At 27.2% G+C, this 21,588-nt stretch overlaps 1 protein-coding gene across 1 annotated transcript in view; it reads left to right on the top strand.

The window, feature by feature from the left end:
- Positions 1-10,446: 10,446 nt before the first annotated feature.
- The window catches only part of LOC135925488 (dystrophin-like), an 89,445-nt gene continuing 78,303 nt past the window's right edge, over positions 10,447-21,588 (top strand). The window contains exons 1-7 of the mRNA XM_065460842.1: positions 10,447-10,474; positions 10,515-10,579; positions 10,620-10,712; positions 10,751-10,828; positions 10,873-10,965; positions 11,013-11,095; positions 14,480-14,673. Of these exons, the coding sequence (XP_065316914.1) occupies positions 10,462-10,474; positions 10,515-10,579; positions 10,620-10,712; positions 10,751-10,828; positions 10,873-10,965; positions 11,013-11,095; positions 14,480-14,673 (619 nt within the window). The 5' untranslated portion in view covers positions 10,447-10,461. The remainder of the gene's footprint in view (positions 10,475-10,514; positions 10,580-10,619; positions 10,713-10,750; positions 10,829-10,872; positions 10,966-11,012; positions 11,096-14,479; positions 14,674-21,588) is intronic.

Below are 21,588 nucleotides of genomic sequence, written 5' to 3'. Positions count from 1 at the left end.
TTCCATAGCAACAAAGTCGGTTTAACCTTCAACTTTAATAAAACTTTTATTATGCCATCCCCAGAGGCGTCTATAAATAACTTAACATTTGAGGGAAATGAAATTAAAATAGTTAACAATTTTAAATATCTTGGCGTGCTTATCGATAATAAAGGAAATATCAGCGGTGAAATCGAAGCCCGACTAAAAAATGCCAAAATAACCTTCATGAAATATTACAAACTATGGACAGCCAGAGAGATCTCAGTCAAAACGAGACTCCGAATATTTAACGCTATGGTCATTCCAGTCCTCCTCTACGGAAGCGAAACTTGGGAAATAAATAAATCCCAGACAAAGAAAATACAGGTTTTCGTAAACCGCTGTCTGCGCCAGCTCAACGGTATTTTCTATCCAAGAATAATTTCAAATGCCAGCCTATGGCGAATCTCAAAAAACGTCCCGATCGAGACTACTCTCAAAAAAGGCACATCCAACTCTTTGGTCACACCATCAGAAACTTCAGACAAAACATAGTTCATGAAGCTATAATCTGGCTCGAGTCTCATGAAGGCAAAACATACGGTAAATACAAGTCATATTGGCTATACAGAACGATAAAAGAAGTCATAAGCCTAAATCTGACGATGGAACAATTCATACGTCTAAACAATAGCTCAATAAAAAAAGCTTCTAATAAATCAAATCCGGCTACCTACACCCTCCAAATCTCTCAATCCCCCCTGTAGCATAAGCACCACCTTCCTCCTGCCACGGTAAACATACATTTATTTATTTATTTATAAAACTCTTCATGTACCTAACCTTGATATAATTATCCAAAATATACTTAACTCACTAATCTAATATTCTTAAATAGTAAGGCAGATTTATTTAAAAAAATATATCATATTTATATTAAATAAACAAATTCAATATAGACCATAAACTTAAAATTTACCAATACCCCTCCCTATAATATACATTTTACTTAATCGGGTACGGGCTTTTCTCTCTCTTCTTATCTCCCGTAGGCGTTTAAGCAAGTGGTTTCGCCTCTTGCGCGCATAGGTAACTGCAGCCTGCCCAAAAACTGTGGATGGTAGTCATCTCATAGGCTACCCACAAATTACTTAACCCAATTAGATGGGATGAGATAGTCCAAGCGTAGCTCTGCTGTTTCATATAGCGATAAAGGGTAATTGCGCTTATTATGACGTATGACGTATGACGTATATTTTTATTTTAGTTATACTTTTATTTTATAACTTAACCTTTTTAATATTATATTCTAATTTTAATTTGTTAAAATGTTATATGAGAAATAAAATGAGATAAAATAATATTTTTACTTTTTCTCCAAGGACGTTCTTCCTTCTTTCTTCAAGGGGCTTTTGCTAAGTTAAATATATACCCTAAATTTATTCTTTTCTATAATATTCATTTACATAATGTTTTACAAACAAACTGAAAAAAATCTTGAACTTTCTTTAATTTGAATAATCATTCTTTTTTATTCATCTTTCTTTAAATCATTTGCATTCGAAATTTAATTCTTTTTTCTTGAGTAGATTTGAATATCTTTCGGCTTCGTAATTTGGTTTAACAATTACAACACTATTAATTCATATTTTTTTTTATGGGGGCATAATCCCCATAGAAATTGATCAATGGGGATAAAGGCCACGCTATTCTCATTAAATTGATGCCTATATTAGAATGACTACAAATTAACTAGGATTGGAAAATTCGCATTTATATCGATGATTATGATTTTACACAATCGCAGTTGGTCATTGTAAAATATATCAGTTTTTTTAACAAATTTTTTATCCCAGCTTCGATGGTAAAGATATGCAACAAATTTTCTTAATAATATACAAAACTTATTTAAACTTGAAAGATATTGTTGAATTAAATTTAATGTCATAGATAGTAAGTGATGATCATTATGGTAAGTGTATTATAATATCTACATTGATTATTGTTGAATACGTATATTTAATTAATTATAATTTGAAAGAAACAGTTAATTTGAAATATAAAATTTTAAGAAAAATTGAATAAATGTAAAGGTAATTGAAAGGTTTAAACTGTAAGCAAGAGATCGTTATAGTTAAAAGAAATTCGTCGCAAGAGATCGTTATCAGGACAAGAGATCGTTATAGCTAAAAGAAATTCGTTACAATTCGTATTAAATATTTACCTATAACTTTTATTTAAGTTGATAGTTGAAAATATTTAGTAAAATATTAGGTTGTTGATTAACCAAAATTATCAGGAAGAGAAACGGATTTCATCATTAGAAATTCATGCCGCAATCGAGCTCATTTAGAGATCGGATTTGTATAGAGGTCGTTAAGATACCAGAAGTCGTTAAGATACCAGAAGTCGTTATCGTATAAGAGATTTTCATTACAAGAAATTGTTATCTTTACAAGAAATTGTTATGGTTACAAGAGATATTAGTACAGTTAGTATTGTATAGGTTAGTATCATTACAAAGAGCGTTATAGTTATAAATGATCTTTATCGTAGACAATATGGGACACAAGAGTGGCTTTCGTGGAAGATTGGGATAACTCAATGTCTTAAAATCAAGCAACACGTATAGATAGCTATCCTGTATAGGCAGTTCAGAATGAATTTAAGCGATTTAAAGGAAGGGGTGTCGAATACGTGTTTTAAATTAATTATAATTTTAAAGAAACAGTTAATTTGAATATAAAATTTGTAAATATAATTGAGGTTTAAATTGTAAGCAAATTTAAGGACAATTATATAAAACTAGTAGATAGCCCGGCAAAAATGACGGAGAATGAGAATTTTATTCGTTTTTTTAAGAAAGATGTTACATTTTATTTAAAAATCATATCCAATTTATATAATTTTTAAACCCCCCCCTCCCCATTTATGTCAAGTCCAAGCAATGTCATTGAGTCCAACCCATTAGGACTAAGAGTGGAAACTATTATTTGAGTCAAAATATATTTAAATGAGCTTGTACCCAATACCAAAATTCTTTGTAAATATATTACTGGTTACATAAGACTAACATTTAACATTAAAAATTTCAAGCCAGGTCCAAACTCATAATATTTGGAAAAAATTTCCACGCGTTCAAGACCTTATAATTTATAAAAAAATTTCTCAAGCCTAGCTCAACCCATAATAATTTTGAAAATTTTTTCCTAGCCAGGCCCATAATAATTTGTATAAGATATTCCCGAGTCAGGTGCAAGCAAATATTAATCTTGAGGAATATTTTTCAAGCCCAGTCCATCCCATATTAAGTTTCAAAACTATTTCCCAAACCCGGAGATAGTTAAATTTATAAATAATTTATCAACACATGAAGGGGAAATCTCGGATTTACCAATTAGTGAGTTAACTCCTTTTATCAAAAAATTTGATAAAGGCTATCTATATCTTTTGTTAAGTACAAAAAAATGCTATTTATTTAAATTACAAAAATGCCATTCAATACTAATGAAACTTATATGCAATTTATTTATATATTTTTTAAGAAATTTGTTTTTCTTGCCATATTAATTTAGGTAATTTTTTTAAAAAATGATGAGGAATAATTATTACTATGTGTGTCTGGTAAAATTAATAGCAAATCCTTTCAGTCGTCTGCAGAAGGAAAAATTAATGTATAATATCATCCCATTTAGGGTTGTAGGTGAAAGTAATGAATAATGACGGATTACCAAAGCAGTGTACAACACCCATTGCGTCCTGATAAAGCTGAGGCCCTGGGCTACTGGTAAAAAAAGAACGCAAAATGATATTTCTGCCAAAGTGTCAGTTTTGGTATCCCCCTCTAAAATAGAATCATGAACGACATTGTCAACTCAACCATAAAACGGTCGTAAGTATTGTTATAAAGGCCATGACAAAACTACCGCATATTTTCCCATTAATAATGTTAATGAAATTGGCCGCACTACACATTCACGTTTGAACATCTCTCTAAATATTCATGAAAGTTCCTCAGGGAATCGGATAAAGTATTATTTATAATAACTCCTAATGAGGTAAATGATAGTGGAATTAAATGCTTTTATTTGTTAATTAAGCAGAGGTGGCATAGGGATTGTGGTAGTGGTGATAGAAATATCATTTGGAGGCAACTGGGTGTATAAAATAAACATATAGATATAAAACATTAGATAAAAAACAAAATAAACCTCCAGAGGAGTTCACAGTGCCTTATTATCTTGGCCACCAGTAACTCTAGAACGGGTAAGGCGGTTGTTGAATCGCCATTTTTTTCTTTGCTTATCTTTAATAAAAGATTCATCATGTTTGGTAGCAATGTGAGGGATTAGGGTTAGCCTAGACAAATAAAGAAATCAGGCAAAAATATAAATATACTATTGTTGAAATTAAACAAACATTAAAATAATGTAAAACCGGTAGAAGGGTCAATATTAGATGCATATTTCTAATAAGTTGGAGGGCTATCATCAAATAAAATTTTTGGGGGACTAATCAAGTCTATTATGATATTCTAAAAGTTAAAAAATAACATGATAAATGTAATGATCCAAGCATCCAAGATCTTAATATTTAAAAAGATATTCTCAAGCCCACCTTCCCTAATAATTTTGAAATCAAGCCCAGAGATATTAAATTTATAACATAAGACTAACATTTAACATTAAAAAATCCTAATATAGGTTCTACCCTACAACATCTGGAAAAAATATCCAAGCATCCAAGACGAACATTTAATAATAAAAATCCCAATATAGGTTAAACTGGATAAAATATCCAAGCATCCAAGATCTTAATATTTAAAAAGATTTTCTCAGCTCACCTTCTCTAATAATTTTGAAATCAAGCCCAGAGATATTAAATAAGACTAACATTTAACATTAAGAAATCCCAATATAGGTTCAAGCCTACAATATCTCGAATAAATATCCAAGCATCCAAGACTAACCTTTAACATTAAAAAATCCAAATATAGGTTCAAGCCTACAATATCTGGATAAAATATCCAAGCATCCAAGATATTAATATTTAAAAAGAATATCTCAAGCCCACCTTCCCTAATAATTTTGAAATCAAGCCCAGAGATATTAAATTTATAACATAAGACTAACATTTAACATTAAAAAAATCCTAATATAGGTTTTACCCTACAATATCTGGAAAAAATATCCAAGCATTCAAGACGAACATTTAATAATAAAAATCCCAATATAGGTTAAACTGGATAAAATATCCAAGCATCCAAGATCTTAATATTTAAAAAGATTTTCTCAAGCCAACCTTCCCTAATAATTTTGAAATCAAGCCCAGAGATATTAATTTTATAAATAATGAAGAGGAAATATCTGATTTACCAATTAGTAAACAGGTAAAATATATTACTTTATAAAAAGAATAACATAAGACTAACATTTAACATGGAAAAAATATCCAAGACTAACATTTAACATTAAAAAATCCCAATAAAGGTTCAAGATAAAAAAATCCAAGATCTTAATATTTAAAAAGAATTTCTCTAACCCACCTTCCCTAATAATTTTGAAACCAAGCCCAGAGATATTAAATAAGACTAACATTTAACATTAAAAAATCCCAATATAGGTTCAAGCCTACAATATCTGGAAAAAATATCCAAGCATCCAAACTAACCTTTAACATTAAAAAATCCCTATAGGTTCAAGCCTACAATATCTAGATAAAATATCCGAGCATCCAAGATATTAATATTTAAAAAGATTTTCTCAAGCCCACCTTCCCTAATAATTTAGAAATTCCCAATATAGGTTCAAGAAAAAAGCATCCAAGATCTTAATATTTAAAAAGAATTTCTCTAACCCACCTTCCCTAATAATTTTGAAACCAAGCCCAGAGATATTAAATAAGACTAACATTTAACATTAAAAAATCCCAGTATAGGTTCAAGCCTACAATATCTGGAAAAAATATCCAAGCATCCAAGACTAACCTTTAACATTAAAAAATCCCAATATAGGTTCTACCCTACAATATCTGGAAAAAATATCCAAGCATCCAAGACTAACATTTAACATTAAAAAATCCCAATATAGGTTCAAGAAAAAAGCATCCAAGATCTTAATATTTAAAAAGAATTTCTCTAACCCACCTTCCCTAATAATTTTGAAGCCAAGCCCAAAATTTATAATTAATGAAGAGGAAATCTCTAATTTACCAATTATTCTACAGGTAAAATATATTACTTTATAAAAATAATAACATAAGACTAACATTTAACATTAAAAATTCCCAATAAAATTTTGAGAAAAATTATACTTGATAAATAAGAGAATGTTCTATTTTGTAGGTCCTCGCTATCCCTAGTGCGTTTCTTTTTTTGATTGATCTGCCATCTTTTTCTTTTATTAATGATAGAATCACCACCTGTACAATCATTAACTGAGGTTAGGACATGGTTTGTTATCTAAAATAGAAACAAAAGAATAAATAAAAAAAATAAATGCATTGAACTTGATGAGGAGTCAATATACCACTTGTACAATCATTAAATATGGGTAAGACAGGGCTTGTTATCTAAAATAAAAACAAAGAATAATATAAAGAATATAAATGCAATGAACCTGAAGAGGAGTCAATATTAGGTTCAACTCCCTAGAAATAGTTGGGACATTATCAGAAGCTAAAATAGATATATTCTATAATATAAAAGAGTATTAAAAAAATATATATAGGAGGCTAACTTTATTTTGAGTTGTTAGATTTTGTAGGGCCTCGCTATCCCTAGTGCGTTTCTTTTTTTGATTGATCTGCCATCTTTTTCTTTTATTAATGATGGATAAATCACCACCTGTACAATCATTAACTGAGGTTAGGACATGGCTTGTTACCTAAAATAAAAACAGAAGAATAAATAAAAAAAATAAATGCACTGAACCTGATGAGGAGTCAATATACCACCTGTACAATCATTAAATGAGGTTGGGACATGGCTTGTTATCTAAAATAAAAACAAAAGAATAAATAAAAAATAGATTAATGTATTAAACCTGAAGAGGAGTCAATATTAGGTTAACCTCTCTAGAAATAGTGGGAATATCATCCATCATAAGCTAAGTATTCTAAAATGAAAAGTATAAGCCTTTTTAGTATATATAGATGTATAATTTATTTTGCATTTGGTAGATTTTATTGGGCTTCATGTCTAAAAATATTTTCTATAAAAAAAATAAAATAAAATCAATAAAAAAATAAAAATAAAAATAAGTACGTACCGATGACATGACGTAGCGATAGCATGACGTAGCGATGACATGACGTAGCGATGACGTAGTGAGGACATCGGAAAATTATAATATAGATAATTATCGATGGTATTTAAATTTTAGTAGTATAAATATAAAGATCGAATATAAAAAGGTGAGAAAGGAAAGAAAAATAAATTTTTTATAATATAATATTTTAGTTTGATTATTATTTTTATGTTTTAGCTTATTTATGTTATTGTAGAATGATTTTGATTGACTATATATGTGAATAAATTAATTTAGCTTCTTCAATTCGTATTATATTAATAACTTGTGTTCTAACAATTATTAACTAACAACTTATTAATATTTAGTCAAATGCAGTTAGAGTAATTAATTATATTAATGATGCTTCTCTTACATCATTTTTTGAGCCAACAGCAGCAAAAGTTATTAGGCCTAAAAGTGCCTAATAATATACAACAGACTAACTCCTCGACTTTGAGATCCTAAAAAAGAAAATAGATCTAAGGTGCTGGCATTTATTTTTAGATAATAACATTATTAATATTAATAGTTTGACTATAATATAATTATTCATCATTAAACTAATTGTTTTAGGTGTCATAGCAATGAAATAACTAATTACCAGGAACACCCTTCTGTTATTAGATTTATAAAACAAAAAGCATCAATGATATATATGCTACAGAGGTGGAAATAGATTATGCGGATACCATCTAGTCCAAATTTTCAGTTTTTTTAATTGAAAAGACACCAATACCTGGAATGCAAAAATTTTATAATATTTATAATATTTATAATATACACAAATCATTTTTTCAATCATTTTTCTATTTTAAGGCTTATTTGGGATATTGTATTGGCATTAAATATTTTCCATAATCTAATATCTATACTGTAATTTTCCGATGTCCTGACTATGTCATGTTATTGTGACTTAATTTTTATTTTTAACAAAAGTTTTGTCGGTTAAAAGGATAGATGTATTTACAAAATTATCTGTACCTAAATCCATCAGAAATGAGGTTTTAATTGTCGTGATTGTCATTATTTGTAAAATGGCAAATCACTAATGGCAATACAGAGGACTCAGTAGCGTCGCTAGGGAGGGGGCGCGCAGGGGCTCAAGCCCCATGAAGCAAAAATTTTTTTTTAATAGCTCCTTAATATACCCTTGAACTAATAATAAATTTTTTTGATTTCCCACTGAATGATTTCTTTTATATATATATATCATTGGAATGGATGTAATAAATCAGATAACTTTTCTTCTCTTTTTACGTGTTTTTAGGAAAGCTATTTTTTCTTATTTGAAAAACAGTTTTGAGTTAAATTTTTAATACTAGTATATTTTTGATATTATTACAAACTACTACTATTTTAAGATATAATATACCAACTAGAGGTGGTGCGACAATAATATATAATCTTAATTAATTTCTTTTATCATATCATATCACTCTGGGTCTTATTTTATAGTTACAAAATGTTTCATTTCTAATATGGCATCCCTGTTTTGTAAATAACTTAAGGCTTCAATACATTTGCATAACTTCTTCTAAAGATTTTTAGTGTTTTTGTTTTATCAATTTATCTAGCATAATAAATTCTGGCAAATTAACCAGCAACTATTATTTGTGTGGCTATGTAATTTAAGATTTACAGCTGCTGAGAGCATATGAATGCATATTTTATAAGCAATAATGGTCAACTGTGTAGTTGTTTATATATCATTAAAAATGAAGATAATCTTTTAGAAATTTAATATCTCACAAATTTTTTCTCAATTACTTATCTAGCTTCCATCATGTCTTTAAGAGAAAGCTCTAACCACCATATAGTTTTATGATTTGGATTGGTCGTTTATATTCTCTTCTCCAAGAATTGTTGATTTGGTTAGGCCTATAAATTTTTCCTTATTAGTCCATTCTATAAAACATTATCTAAAAATAGTAACAGAGCGTTATATTAGTTTCTTGACCTTTTGTCAATGTAAGTTCAATGATATATATATCATTGTGTAAGTTGCTAATTTAATAATATGTAGTTTTTAAAAACCATTATCAATTGAGGCATATGTATGAATTAATTAACCTTTTTTATCACTTGTAATTCTTTAGAGGCAAAATTTTTCATATCAACAATCGAAAATATTTTATACAGTAATAAATAGATTTTGTATTATAAAATAATATTTTTACAATGTTTTATATTGTTTTAATTATTTATATGCTAGTTTATTTTCTATGCATAATATAATAAATGACAAAATATGAAACTTAGAATAATTATTCAGAGTTAGCAAATTTTTGAAAAGTATAATATATTAATATAAAACCCGGCCCGCCCCCCATAATTTTTTTTTTAGTTGAGCCCCCTGAGAATGTAAAAGCTAGCGACGCCCCTGAGAGGACTCATATGTATGGACACTTAAATTAAATTCATTATAGAATGAATCGACAATCTAGATAGAAATATCATTGGTGTGATTTAACTTTAAGATTTAATTTTCAACTTTTTCTTCAAAAATTTGAAGAGGTTTTATTAAAATAAAATATATAATTTTTTACAATTGAAAACGTAAATTCAAGAGCACACCTTTTTTTTCAAACAAATAAAAGGAAAAATTAATAATAAGTTTGGGTTTTATATATTCACAAATTCGGTTTACAGCTACAACTTGATAAAAATATTTTATTTTACAATTTGGTTTTTTCCGAAAATGTTTTTTTTTACTGATTTTCGTATGTATTTTCTGTAGAGAGTTTTTTTAGGGCAATTCTGTGTAGTGGAAGGAAGGGGGGATGGAGGGGCCGGTAATTTGTGGGTTTTTTTCTGAGTTTTTTTTCTATGATTCTATTTATTTTTATATGAGCCGTTGTTATTTAGTATGTCACTTGTTGATATGCAAAACTTTCATTTTCTCTAGATTTCCTAGGATCATTTATAGTAATTGGACTCTATTTCTATAGCATAACACTCTTTTTATCAGGAATTTTTATGCTATTGATATACTAGATCTTATCTTTTCTACAAATATGCCTTTATTTGAAGTATTATAAGGAGGAAAGAATAGTGTTATACTTTTATATTTTATCAGAATTAACTGCCTGAATAAAATTTGCATTGGCCCAATGATATATTCATTGCATTGGCCTTGACTGCACCTTTTTCGATCATATGGTAACGTTCTATTTGAATTTCTTAATTTCTTCAACTCAAAGAAATTTAATTCATGGAGATTATAGGTATATTTTATCAAAATTCCATATTTAAATAATTTGTAAGGTTCTGCAAATTTATCAATTCAAAAACATTGTTTCACGAAATGGGTTAATTGTATATTTAATAAGGTATTTTATGAATTGCATGTATCTATAAATTTATTTTTAGAATTTAAAACCTCTTATTAATAATATATATGATGATTTTCGTGATGGATCAAAATTATTGGATCTTTTAAAAATTTTAACAAAAGAGGATATAGTTATAAATTTTATAAGTCTAATCTAATTATATATCAGAATTCTCTCAATAAAGATTTGCCCGATCAAGATTTAAATAAAATAAATTGTTCTCTAGACATAATTAAATCTTATGATGTAATAATGGTATAATTATGATTTAAATTTAATTATTTGCTTAGATTGATTTTAATGATATCACAAGTAAAAAATTATTGCAAGGTGATCACAATGCTATATTAAATTTATTATGGAAGATTATATATTACTGGCAGGTATAGATTATTTTAGTATATCGTTAAATATTATATTAAAAAATAAGGTTAAAAGAATTATCAAAATGGATATTTCAAATAATCAGAGTGAATCTTATTTATTATCTTGGTGTAATGAAATTCTAAAGAAGTAATTTATTAACTTGCTTTTCTAATATCATAAATATATAAATTTAGGCAATTTAAACAAAAAAAATTGTTGCAATAATATATAAAAATACCAATTTTAGCTTGTTTATATTAATTAGATATTGTCAGATAATATTTATTTTAACCATTAGTTCTAATAACTAATTATTAATTAGAGATATAAACATTTATTATTGTTTAATGATGATTTTAAATATCTATTGTTTTAAAATTTTATGTCCAAATTTTTTAAATTTATTATCTAGTTAAAACATAATTGTCTGAAATAATATATTAATATTGAAATAATTTTAACACTATTTATATACATTGGTGTTTATAATTAAATATTTTAGAAATTTTATATTTACATCAGATCTGCAGAAATCAAATTTATAGGTGGAATATGGATTTAACTCCCCACCCCCCCTAACACTATCAAACAGGCTGGACACAATTGTTTAAACAAATAATATTTTTAGCCCAATTTAGGTTTTTATTATTTTTAAAACCTGGCCTGACAGATTTAAAAACTTTTGTTAATTTAATTTTATTGATTGTATTCTGTATAGGGACTGGAAGTATGAATAACATATTAAATTAAATATTTTAGAAATTTTATTTAATTTACATCAGAGACCTGCAGAAATCAAATTTTTAAGCCAAATGTGGATTACTCCCCCTCCCATCACATTTTCAAGCCTGGACTGGACACAATTATTTTAAAAATTATATTTTTTAGCTAACTCAGTTTTTTTTTACCTGGCCTGACTTAAATTTAATTTTGTTAATTTGTTTTATTGACTGTATTCTATATATTGTTTTAAATAGAGACTGAAAGTAAAAAATGAATATTACATGAAGGATCAACTAGTTACTTAATATAATATATATATATTTTAAGCTTGGCTTGAATTTTTAAAATATCAATTAAAGATTAAAAATCTGATAAAGTAGACCTGGCCTGTACACAATCTAGCCTCTGGACATACTTTTTTAAAATTGGTTATGTTGAGTCTAATTTTTTTTTAAAAATTGGAACATGCTGGTTCAAAATTTTGAAAAAAATTGATATATAATTTTGAAATAAAATTGAAATAAAATTGATATACAATATTGAAATAAAATTGTTATACATTTTAGAAATAAAATAGATATATAATTTTAAATTTTGTAAAAAGGCACAAATATATTTTATTTGCTTGTATGATAAAAACTATGTTCAGTGTAAATTTAATTAAACTCAGAGACCTACAGACCCAGCCCTAAGCCCGGGTACATGGGCCATGCTGTATCTTAATTTTTTAAATATACCTGGCAGGCCTGAAAATTTAAAAAAAAAATATCCGGGCCATGTATTTTAAAACCAAATATTAGGTATTACCATTATTAGCTAAAAAATCAAAAATAAAAAAAATATATTTAAAAAAAATCCGGGCCAGACTGGGCCATACAAATGGTACCTCTACAGGTCTCTGATTAAATTATATTGAAAAAAATTAGTTTGTATATTTAAATAAAATAAAGCCTGGTTAGGGACGAATATTTTTATTTCAAGTCAGCCTTTTTGGGACAAATAAATTTTTTTTGTTAAAAATTAAGCTGAAGATTAATTATTTTAAATTTTTTTAGGCCTGGTTTGAAAAATTAGGCCCAATCAGATCACTAGTAAAGATAGCAATCACCTCAAAGATAGGTGTGCTCTAATATTTTCAAAATTTTTGAGTTCCACCTTTCATAAAATCTTTTTGAAATTATTATTTCTTTTATCATAAAATATTTATATATTAAATTAAATTATAATCTTATTAATATAATTTTTGTATTTTAAAAATTTTATGTGAATTAATATATTAAGTTACACTGGTCTGATTGTGAGGGGCAGATGGAATCCCCTATTTCAACTCTGCTTTTAATTATTCTACATATGTTTTCAATGAAGTTTTGATCAGGACTACTACCTATACACCATTCCATGGTATTACCCAGGAGCCACTTTTTATAAAAAAATACGTTGATTTAAAATAATATTTGCCAACCTTTTCCACTTATGTGACTTTGAACCATCCGTAAATTTCATTGTTTTTTGAGGATAATGAGGAGTGAAAGCTTCTGATTGGGTTAAGGCCATATACCAAAGTTAACCTAGTTTAGTCACATTAATAGACTATTTACTCAGCATGCCATTTCTTTGGAGTTATCAAGTATGACTTCTTTTTAACCTCGTATTATAAAAATATAAAGATTTAAAATAATAATATTTTTACTTTATTGATAGAAGGAATACAAATATTCCATAGAATGTATTCCAAGATGACACTCACAGAAACATATGTCCATATTCTTTTAGACCATCAAAATTTATTAATTTACATTTTTATATATTACTTAATAATATAACTTATAATTAGGTTGTCAAAAAATTTATTAAAAAAATACCTTTTATGTAGTTTGGAAATTTATACATATGGGATGGGGTGTAAAATGATGGTGACTGAGCATTTATGATATTAAGTTATATTTTATATTAGTAAAAATGATCAATTAATTTTGAACAAAATTTGCTCAAAAATCCTGCTTAAGCATAAAAAAAATCTTTATTTTATCTTCAGAGGTCAAAATCTTTGTAAAACTCTGAGCAGTTTGTAAATCCCCGTTTAAATGTTATTATCACATTTTAAAGAAACAAGCACCGGATAATTTCATGAGCCTAAATATTTGATGAGGCCTGACCCAAGCCCATAGTAAAAAATTTTTTAGGTACAGGCCCTGCCTGGCCCATATTTAATATTAAAAAATATTCCCAAGCCCATGCTAAGTTTCAAAAATTTTCCCAACCCCGACTTACCATATCTAAAAATTTTATTTATTTTTTTAATGAATGAACAATATTTTAATGTGTTTAAGCAATCATTTTGTTTGCAATGCTCAAATTTATTATTTTAAAGAAAAAAATGGTAATTTTTTTTAGTTAGCAACTGCTTTAAATAAGCTAAATTTAAATAAATATTTTTTAGGCCCAAGACCCATTAAAAATATTTTTCAAAAACCCAGATCCTCTAGAATATAATATGGGGTGGCAGACCCGCCCCTTGAAGGTCTCTGTAGGGCACTTCAATTCTCGAGCCACGATTATTTATATATTTTAAATGATTTTACCATGTATACAAGTGTCATCAAAAGGCTACATGGATTTATTTAAATACTTGCTAGGCCATATGTTTTTTACCGTCACTAAACAGATAGTTTAAGCCTGCTTATTTTGCATATTATTTTAAATTTTGAATAATTTCAATTATTTTATTAAAAAATTTTATTCTTGTATTTCAATAAATTTTATATTATAAGAGCATTTTTTAAGAACATGAAATATTTTTTTATCTAGGTATAACTTGGAAGTCAATAATTTTGACTCCGATTGGAAAAATGGACAGGCTTATAACGCATTATTACACAGTTCAAATACAAAATTATTTGATTTTTCAAAAATAAAATCTATGAAACCCAAAGACGCTCTAAGCCATGCCTTCAAATTAGCCAAAACTAATTACGAAATCGAATCAATTCTGGAACCTTCAGGTTTTTTCCTCTTAGAATTTTAAAATATTTTATATATTCTTAAAATTTATTTTTATTTCAACAATTTTTATAAATCTATAACAGTCAAATTTTTAACGGTGACCAACTTGATATAATCAATTGGAATCACAGACAGAACTGTTCTGGACAAAAAGAGGACAAAAATACCAACTGACAAAAAGGCGCCGGAGAAATTCCCCAATTTTCAAAATATGTTTAAACTCCTAAAAATGGTTTTAAAATTACCACCATTTAAACCTGTTCTAAAATTGGGATATTTTTGTCCAGGGATTTTTTGTCCGCGTCTTTTTCTCCAAGTTCTACCCATGATTATTACAATATTACTAAACCATTTTATTCTGTCTTTAATCAATATCATTGATAACCTTACGAATTTGGAAAAATACATCACGGGGCTAGAAATATATATACCGTCACCGTAATGCAGATCTCCCAGCCTTATTTATTTTTTAGCCCAAGCATGACTTTTGGCTACCTGAGCTTTACAGTAATAAATATGAATAATAAAGCGACACACCTGATTACTGTGATTTAGTTATTTCTGAATTTAAAAAGAAAACAATTCTTAAAATTTTAAAGATATTTTTTTCAAATTTATGATGTGTATCTCAGAATATTATTATCCCTATCTGTTTGCTACGTATGACTTAAAATATTGATTTTTCTAAATTAAACATTTTTATTTATATAAAATTAGTTATTAGCCTAGTATTTAATTTTAATGAGTTATTTTTGGTCAACATCCTAGAGTGGTCATGTAATGATAACTTAAAATGTAAAATATTATGGTTTAAAAAGTAAACACCTTACTAATTTAATAAACCAACATTTTTTTGCTAGTTAATTTTCTATTTTTATTAAACCATGATATTATGAGCGAGATTTGGTATTTATGAATTTTTTTTAAAAATAAAGATAGGACAATACCTGTATAAAGCCAGCATTTATTGATTTTTTTATAACTAACAATTTATTAATTTCCACATTGTACATCTGTTTTTAATGATGTATAAAATAAAATCCCTTTAATGAGTTGATTAACAAATTCCTTAAAAAAATAACCTATCATATTTTGGCGGATCAGCCGATTTTTAGATTAACTTGAATTTTTTTTTATAGAGCAACTCAAATTATAAACTTAGCTAATATATTGTCAACATTTTTAATATTCCTGGAAGATAACTGGATTTGGCATGCAAAACGCGCCTTTATATAAATAAATTATTTATTAATAATATATATTTTTTTTTAAATTTGTAAGTAAAAAAAAATATTGGAGATTTTGGAAGAATAATTAACAATTTTTTTTAGTATAATAGAAGTTGTTTAATTGAGTACAGCAAGGGAAGGGATCATTTCCACATTGAAATTGAAGAATTCTTTTCCCCTCCTGCTGAAAAAATTTCCCCAAATCGAGAAGTCACTCCGCGATCATAAAGAATAACCAAATTAAATATGGGTCTTCTCCCTTTTATCAATTAATTTAAAAAAAAACATAGACAACATTATGATATTTTAAGAAAGGATAGTAAAAATAATATAGATATTTTATTCTATTATTGTGTTGTGACACGTACAAAATGTTGACATTGAAACATTATAAAAAATAGATTAATTTCATTAAATTTGCATTGGAAAATATTCAAAATTAACGTATCCCATATAATTTTTCCTAAATCAAAGTCATAATTTATCATAAAGTATTAAAAACATTTTGAAAGTTAAATAATTATAATATTTTTTAAAATAATTAAAACGGATAATAACTATTATTGATTTATTGATTAATTTGTATTGTGGTTTCCTTTCCAATTAATAATTTAAGACTTAAATTGAATGTCAATAAGGAGGCGTGGGAGATAAAATTACAATTTTAATCTTACTATTTATACCAATAAGATCTGTCTAATTCAAGTCCTTTACAATCAGAGTTGCCAAATATCCTTTTTTAAAAGCTAAAACTATACCCTGCTACACGTGAGACAAGGTAAATGGATCTTTAATAGGCTGAGACTTACGGCTAATTTTTCAGATCAGACAAATTTTCATATTATAACCTGAGCAACTAGTTTTAGATAAATTTTGTGGACACAACATATTTTATTATGAAATATCTTTAAATTGTAACTTCACGAATTAAAATAATTAACGATATAAACCTTTTAAATTAATGCTTCATAATTTTAAAATAATTGATTGCAGTTATTTTTAAAATTATTATTAATAACATGACAACCTAACCTAATTTGGCCAAAATTTTTGGACCGTTTCAGCTCTTAAAAGAGATTGATTATTATAATCATGTCATTATTTATCATTATTTTCTATTAGTTCTTGTTAAAATATTTCGAAAATCTGAACTCATGGTGAAATTATTTATATTATCTATTAAAAATAGTATAATATATACATTCGCATTCTCGCATATGATGAGATTATTTAAAGAGAACGTTTAAAATAGTAGAAAACCTATCCAACTTGAGCGGGTTATTGATTTTATCCAAGCCAAAGACAATCAATAAGAAATTTATGATCGACAGGAATCAATAAGAAATTGTTTTATGATTTGACAGAATTTCCTACAATTGGGGCAGTTGGTCAGTTCCCGAAGGATTTAAATTAGACGTCATTTAATTTTATGATTCTGTAGTTTGATTGTCTAAACCAGTTTTTTTTTTTACTTTATTAACTAATAAAATTTATCAAATAAATTTTTAGTCAGCCACTAAATTTTTTTATAACCATAAAGCACGTAAATTTACCATAATTAAAGTCAGATATAGATTAAAATGAGATTGCCGAATGATAAAAGAGCTTTTATTTTTTTTCCTTGCCTTATAGATTATTCTAATATATTATATTACTTTTTAAATAATGCATAATTAACATTTTCAGATAAAAAAATTAAAATAGATTATACATTATCAAAAAATAGAAATCGGTGGAATTAAATTTTCTAATTTTATACAAATATAAAATGAATAAAAGAGCGTCATAGTTATTTGCTTATTTAAATATAAGTATCGTAATGATAAAAATTGATATATTTATAATGATGGCATGATGATTATAAACATAACCCTCATATCAAATTTTTTTTTTAATAAGCAAAGTGTGTTTAGCAAATCTAAATTTTATAACACGTATATATTGTATGTTTGTGCAAGACCTCTCTTTTCAGCATCCCCTTGATGACATGAGCTATAGACGCCATTATTTTCAAGTTTTGAATCTGTTATGCAAGTATATAGATTATATATTTGTCATATAGTGTTTAACAAATTTTCAGGGCTAAGCTTCATTATCTCGGGTTTTAAAAATTTAAGAACTTAAATCATTTATACGTGCGTTTTTAATTTTTATAAAGATCTGATTTTTTCCGAATCATATTCCAGCAAGTATAGAATACGGATCCTGAGAAGTGAATCTCGTATAATTTTATTTTGAATTTTTGTATATATGAAAAAATTTTGTAAATTAAGGGTATTTAAAAGGTAAATCGATTGAAATTATCCTGTAATTATATCACCGTGTTATTGCAAAAATATTAGTTAACATCTTTTAAATAATTCTTATATACAAAAAAATATATTTATAGTGCTTGGCACAAAGGTAGGGATACTGAGAAATGACACTATCTTATCCTGGGACAGTTTTTTTTTTTGAAATCAACCCTCTCAAAAAGGTTATGGCTAGGATTGAAGGCAACAGTGATGTAGGTGAGAGTTAATAATTAAAATTCGGTGTTATTGCATTATAAAATGCTCGTTGTTTAGGAAATTGCTATATCCCGACGTCTTATATTATTACCCGAAATTCACAAAGTAGGTTTTATATGCAAGCTGGAATACTATTCCGGTTGAGTTTCTCTCAAAAATAGTTACTTTTCAAAAAATTAAAGAATTCGGGGTTTTACCTAATGAGAAACGTCGCTAATTATTTTATTCTTAGTCGTTTTATGACAATGATATTGTTTTATTTTTATGAATATAGGACAAATATTTTCGAATATATTATTATTAATATTCTAATAATTTAGAATTCTTGGCATTAATTTTTTTATGGATAATCAAATAATAATAAATGGTTTTACTCAAAAAATCCAAGTATACGTAAAATTTTAATTTATTTTCTTGAAAAATGGTAAAACAATTTTAAAAGAAGTAAAGTATAGCGATACCAACCATTTAACACGTAGTCCACTTTTGTTATTCCTTACACCCTGAATTAAATTTTACATTTATACCAATTTTTTCGTTGAATTTCGGTCAATGCGCAATTGAGTTTCTTTAATGTTTTGGCCTTTTTTTTTACTTTCAATTTATTCATGTATCTTTCTTTTATTTCTTGAATTAGTTTTTGCATTTTATTTTTAATTTCCACATTCGAGAGACCGTGTATATATTATCAAGTTATTTGCGATATGATGCCAATTCGGAAACCTGTATAATGAAAGTTATATATTTAATAAATTAGTTAAATTTTTTTATGCCTGAAAATTTAAATGAGATTTAAACCTATAATTTTTTTATTGATTCAATTAAGTCTTTATAAAAAATAATACATATATTTAACATATTATTATAAGAAGCAATTAATATTACTGCATAATTTAAATTATAAAAAAAGTAATACCTAATTAAAAAATTAAAAAACATTTACTATTTTAAAAATAACATATATTTTACAAAGGAAAAATTAAATTATGCTATAATTTTTAAAAAAAATCTAAAATTAAAAAAATATATCACATAGAATCGTAGATTAGATCAACATGTTTCTACCCTATGTTTTACCTCATATAAAAATATTCCTTTGAATTGCCATAGATAACTGATAGTTTTTTCCCTAATATATTTAAGGACATTGTCTTTTCCTCAAAGTTGCCATGTGGAGATAGGTAGTAATGCAAAATTGCAAATTTTGAGCTGATTTAAAAAAATGGTTAACTGCTTTAGCCAGAAAAATATTGCTTAAGCCTCGAGATTTCGCTAATAAATGTCCAAATATTTGTGCCCTCAAGCTTACGTAACATTTTTTCTGGATAAAATATTAAGTTGCCTTTTTTAAAAATCGGAAAATTGGTTTTTCTTTATATAGAAAAAAAATGCGAGATATCCTCCCTCAACAATAAGGATATTATCCCTCCCCCAGACTTTAAAATCATTTTGCACGAGGAACTCTCTCTTTTAGGTTCTCTTATAAGTTTTTTCCTTTTATGAAAATTTTTTTGACAACTTGATTCAATCCCTTTCTAATTCTCTAAAAAATCTAACTCACCTTCCCACGCATCATTTTTTTACCTCACCAAAAAAATGTTTTTTCTTACCTAATTCCAGCACGTCTTTAAATCTTCTCCGATCTTCCAATATAATTCCCTTTTTAAGTCCTTCAAATTAAAATTTAAAAATCGAAAGTCCTAAAGTTTTCTGATTTTAATTGGTCACCTATTGCCGGGGCACTTGGATTTTTACCTCTCCCATTTAATGGCAATGTTTCCTTTTCTCGAATATTATCGAGTTAAACGATCCAATTCTAGATTCGATCAAACAATCTAGGCTTACTTCAGTTCTCCAAGGTTCCGACCACCCCGTTTCCAACCATTTAAAGAGCTTTCTAGTTTCCATGCTTCAATGTGCATGAAAAATTTTGTTTGTCTCCTGATCTTACTAACCTTCAACTACTTACTGGCAAGACGCAATTCCGAGTAGGAAAAAGGAGATGTGACCTACAAACGATGAGTTGTAAATTGCCATTGACTATAGGTTAGGCTGTCTTATTCCGTCTATTGATATTTGTGATGATTGCAATAAGCAAGTTGGTCCATTTTCTAAACATTGTTTCTATAAAGTCATCGACCGCTTTTTGTGACATGACAATCTGAATCGGTAGATTGGCAAATCTTTGATTTTCGATGCTTTCCCCAATAGTTTGGAGCTTTAAGGTCTTTTAAATAAGGATGACAAACCTCCCAATGGCATGTCTTTGACATATTGGCACTGAGGCAAAAGAGTTATTTCCAATCGAAATTCTGAGCTCTTGTAACTCCAAGAAGTTAAAAATTCAATAAATATAGGTCCCTTTTAAATCATTTATTTTTGCCCGTTTAATCTTTAGTGTTTTGGGGAACCTCGGTCCCCAATCCCTAAAAAATTGCATGAGGTATTTTATTATTCACTCTTACACTTAATGTATCAGATATTAAATTGTTTATCTGTAAATTAGTATATATTTTTTAAAATCTTACTTCATTTACTATTTTTTTTATAGTGATTATCTCCTTATCCTTAATTGGGAAATCAGCTAGCTAACTCCTTTTTTTTGAGTTTTAAACCTAATCTCAATACTTGGCTAAGCCGTTTTGAAAACGGTTCAACTTAAGTAATTTCTCAAAACTTTTACAACGTGTAAAACTTTATTGTAGGTCAGGTCCGGTATCTGCGCTGGCTGTTATCTTTAGAACTGCTCTTTTAAATGTGTTTATAAAAATTTGCTAAAAAAACGGGATCCTTGGTCAGAATGAGGTCACCTTTAGGAGTATAATATAAATACATGTTATCATAACCTCTAAGGCTTTGTCCTAGCTTCATCATTTTTGTTCTTAATTTTGAAAGCATTCTATTTAAAAAAACAGATAGGAGTGTGAGAAAACCCTGCAAGCCGCTCCATCAACATTTGCAATTGTAAAATATAAATTAAACGCATTTTTTTTATTAAGTTAAATAAAATCACTTAATTACTATATCCGAATCCAGAGAAATTGGAACTATTATTTTATATAACAAAATAAGCGGAAAAAAAGTATTCGAATAAAGTAAAAGCACAATGAATTATTTGAAATTGTTTCATATGCAGTAATGTCAATGGGGGGAGGCGCACAGAGACTAAAACACC

Source organism: Gordionus sp. m RMFG-2023, chromosome 2, assembly GCF_954871325.1.
Source record: "Gordionus sp. m RMFG-2023 chromosome 2, tfGorSpeb1-WG-v2, whole genome shotgun sequence".
NCBI classification, from domain to species: domain Eukaryota; kingdom Metazoa; phylum Nematomorpha; class Gordioida; order Chordodea; family Parachordodidae; genus Gordionus; species Gordionus sp. m RMFG-2023.
Note: the sequence above shows the minus strand (reverse complement) of the source record. Positions and strands in the feature narration are given on the sequence as shown.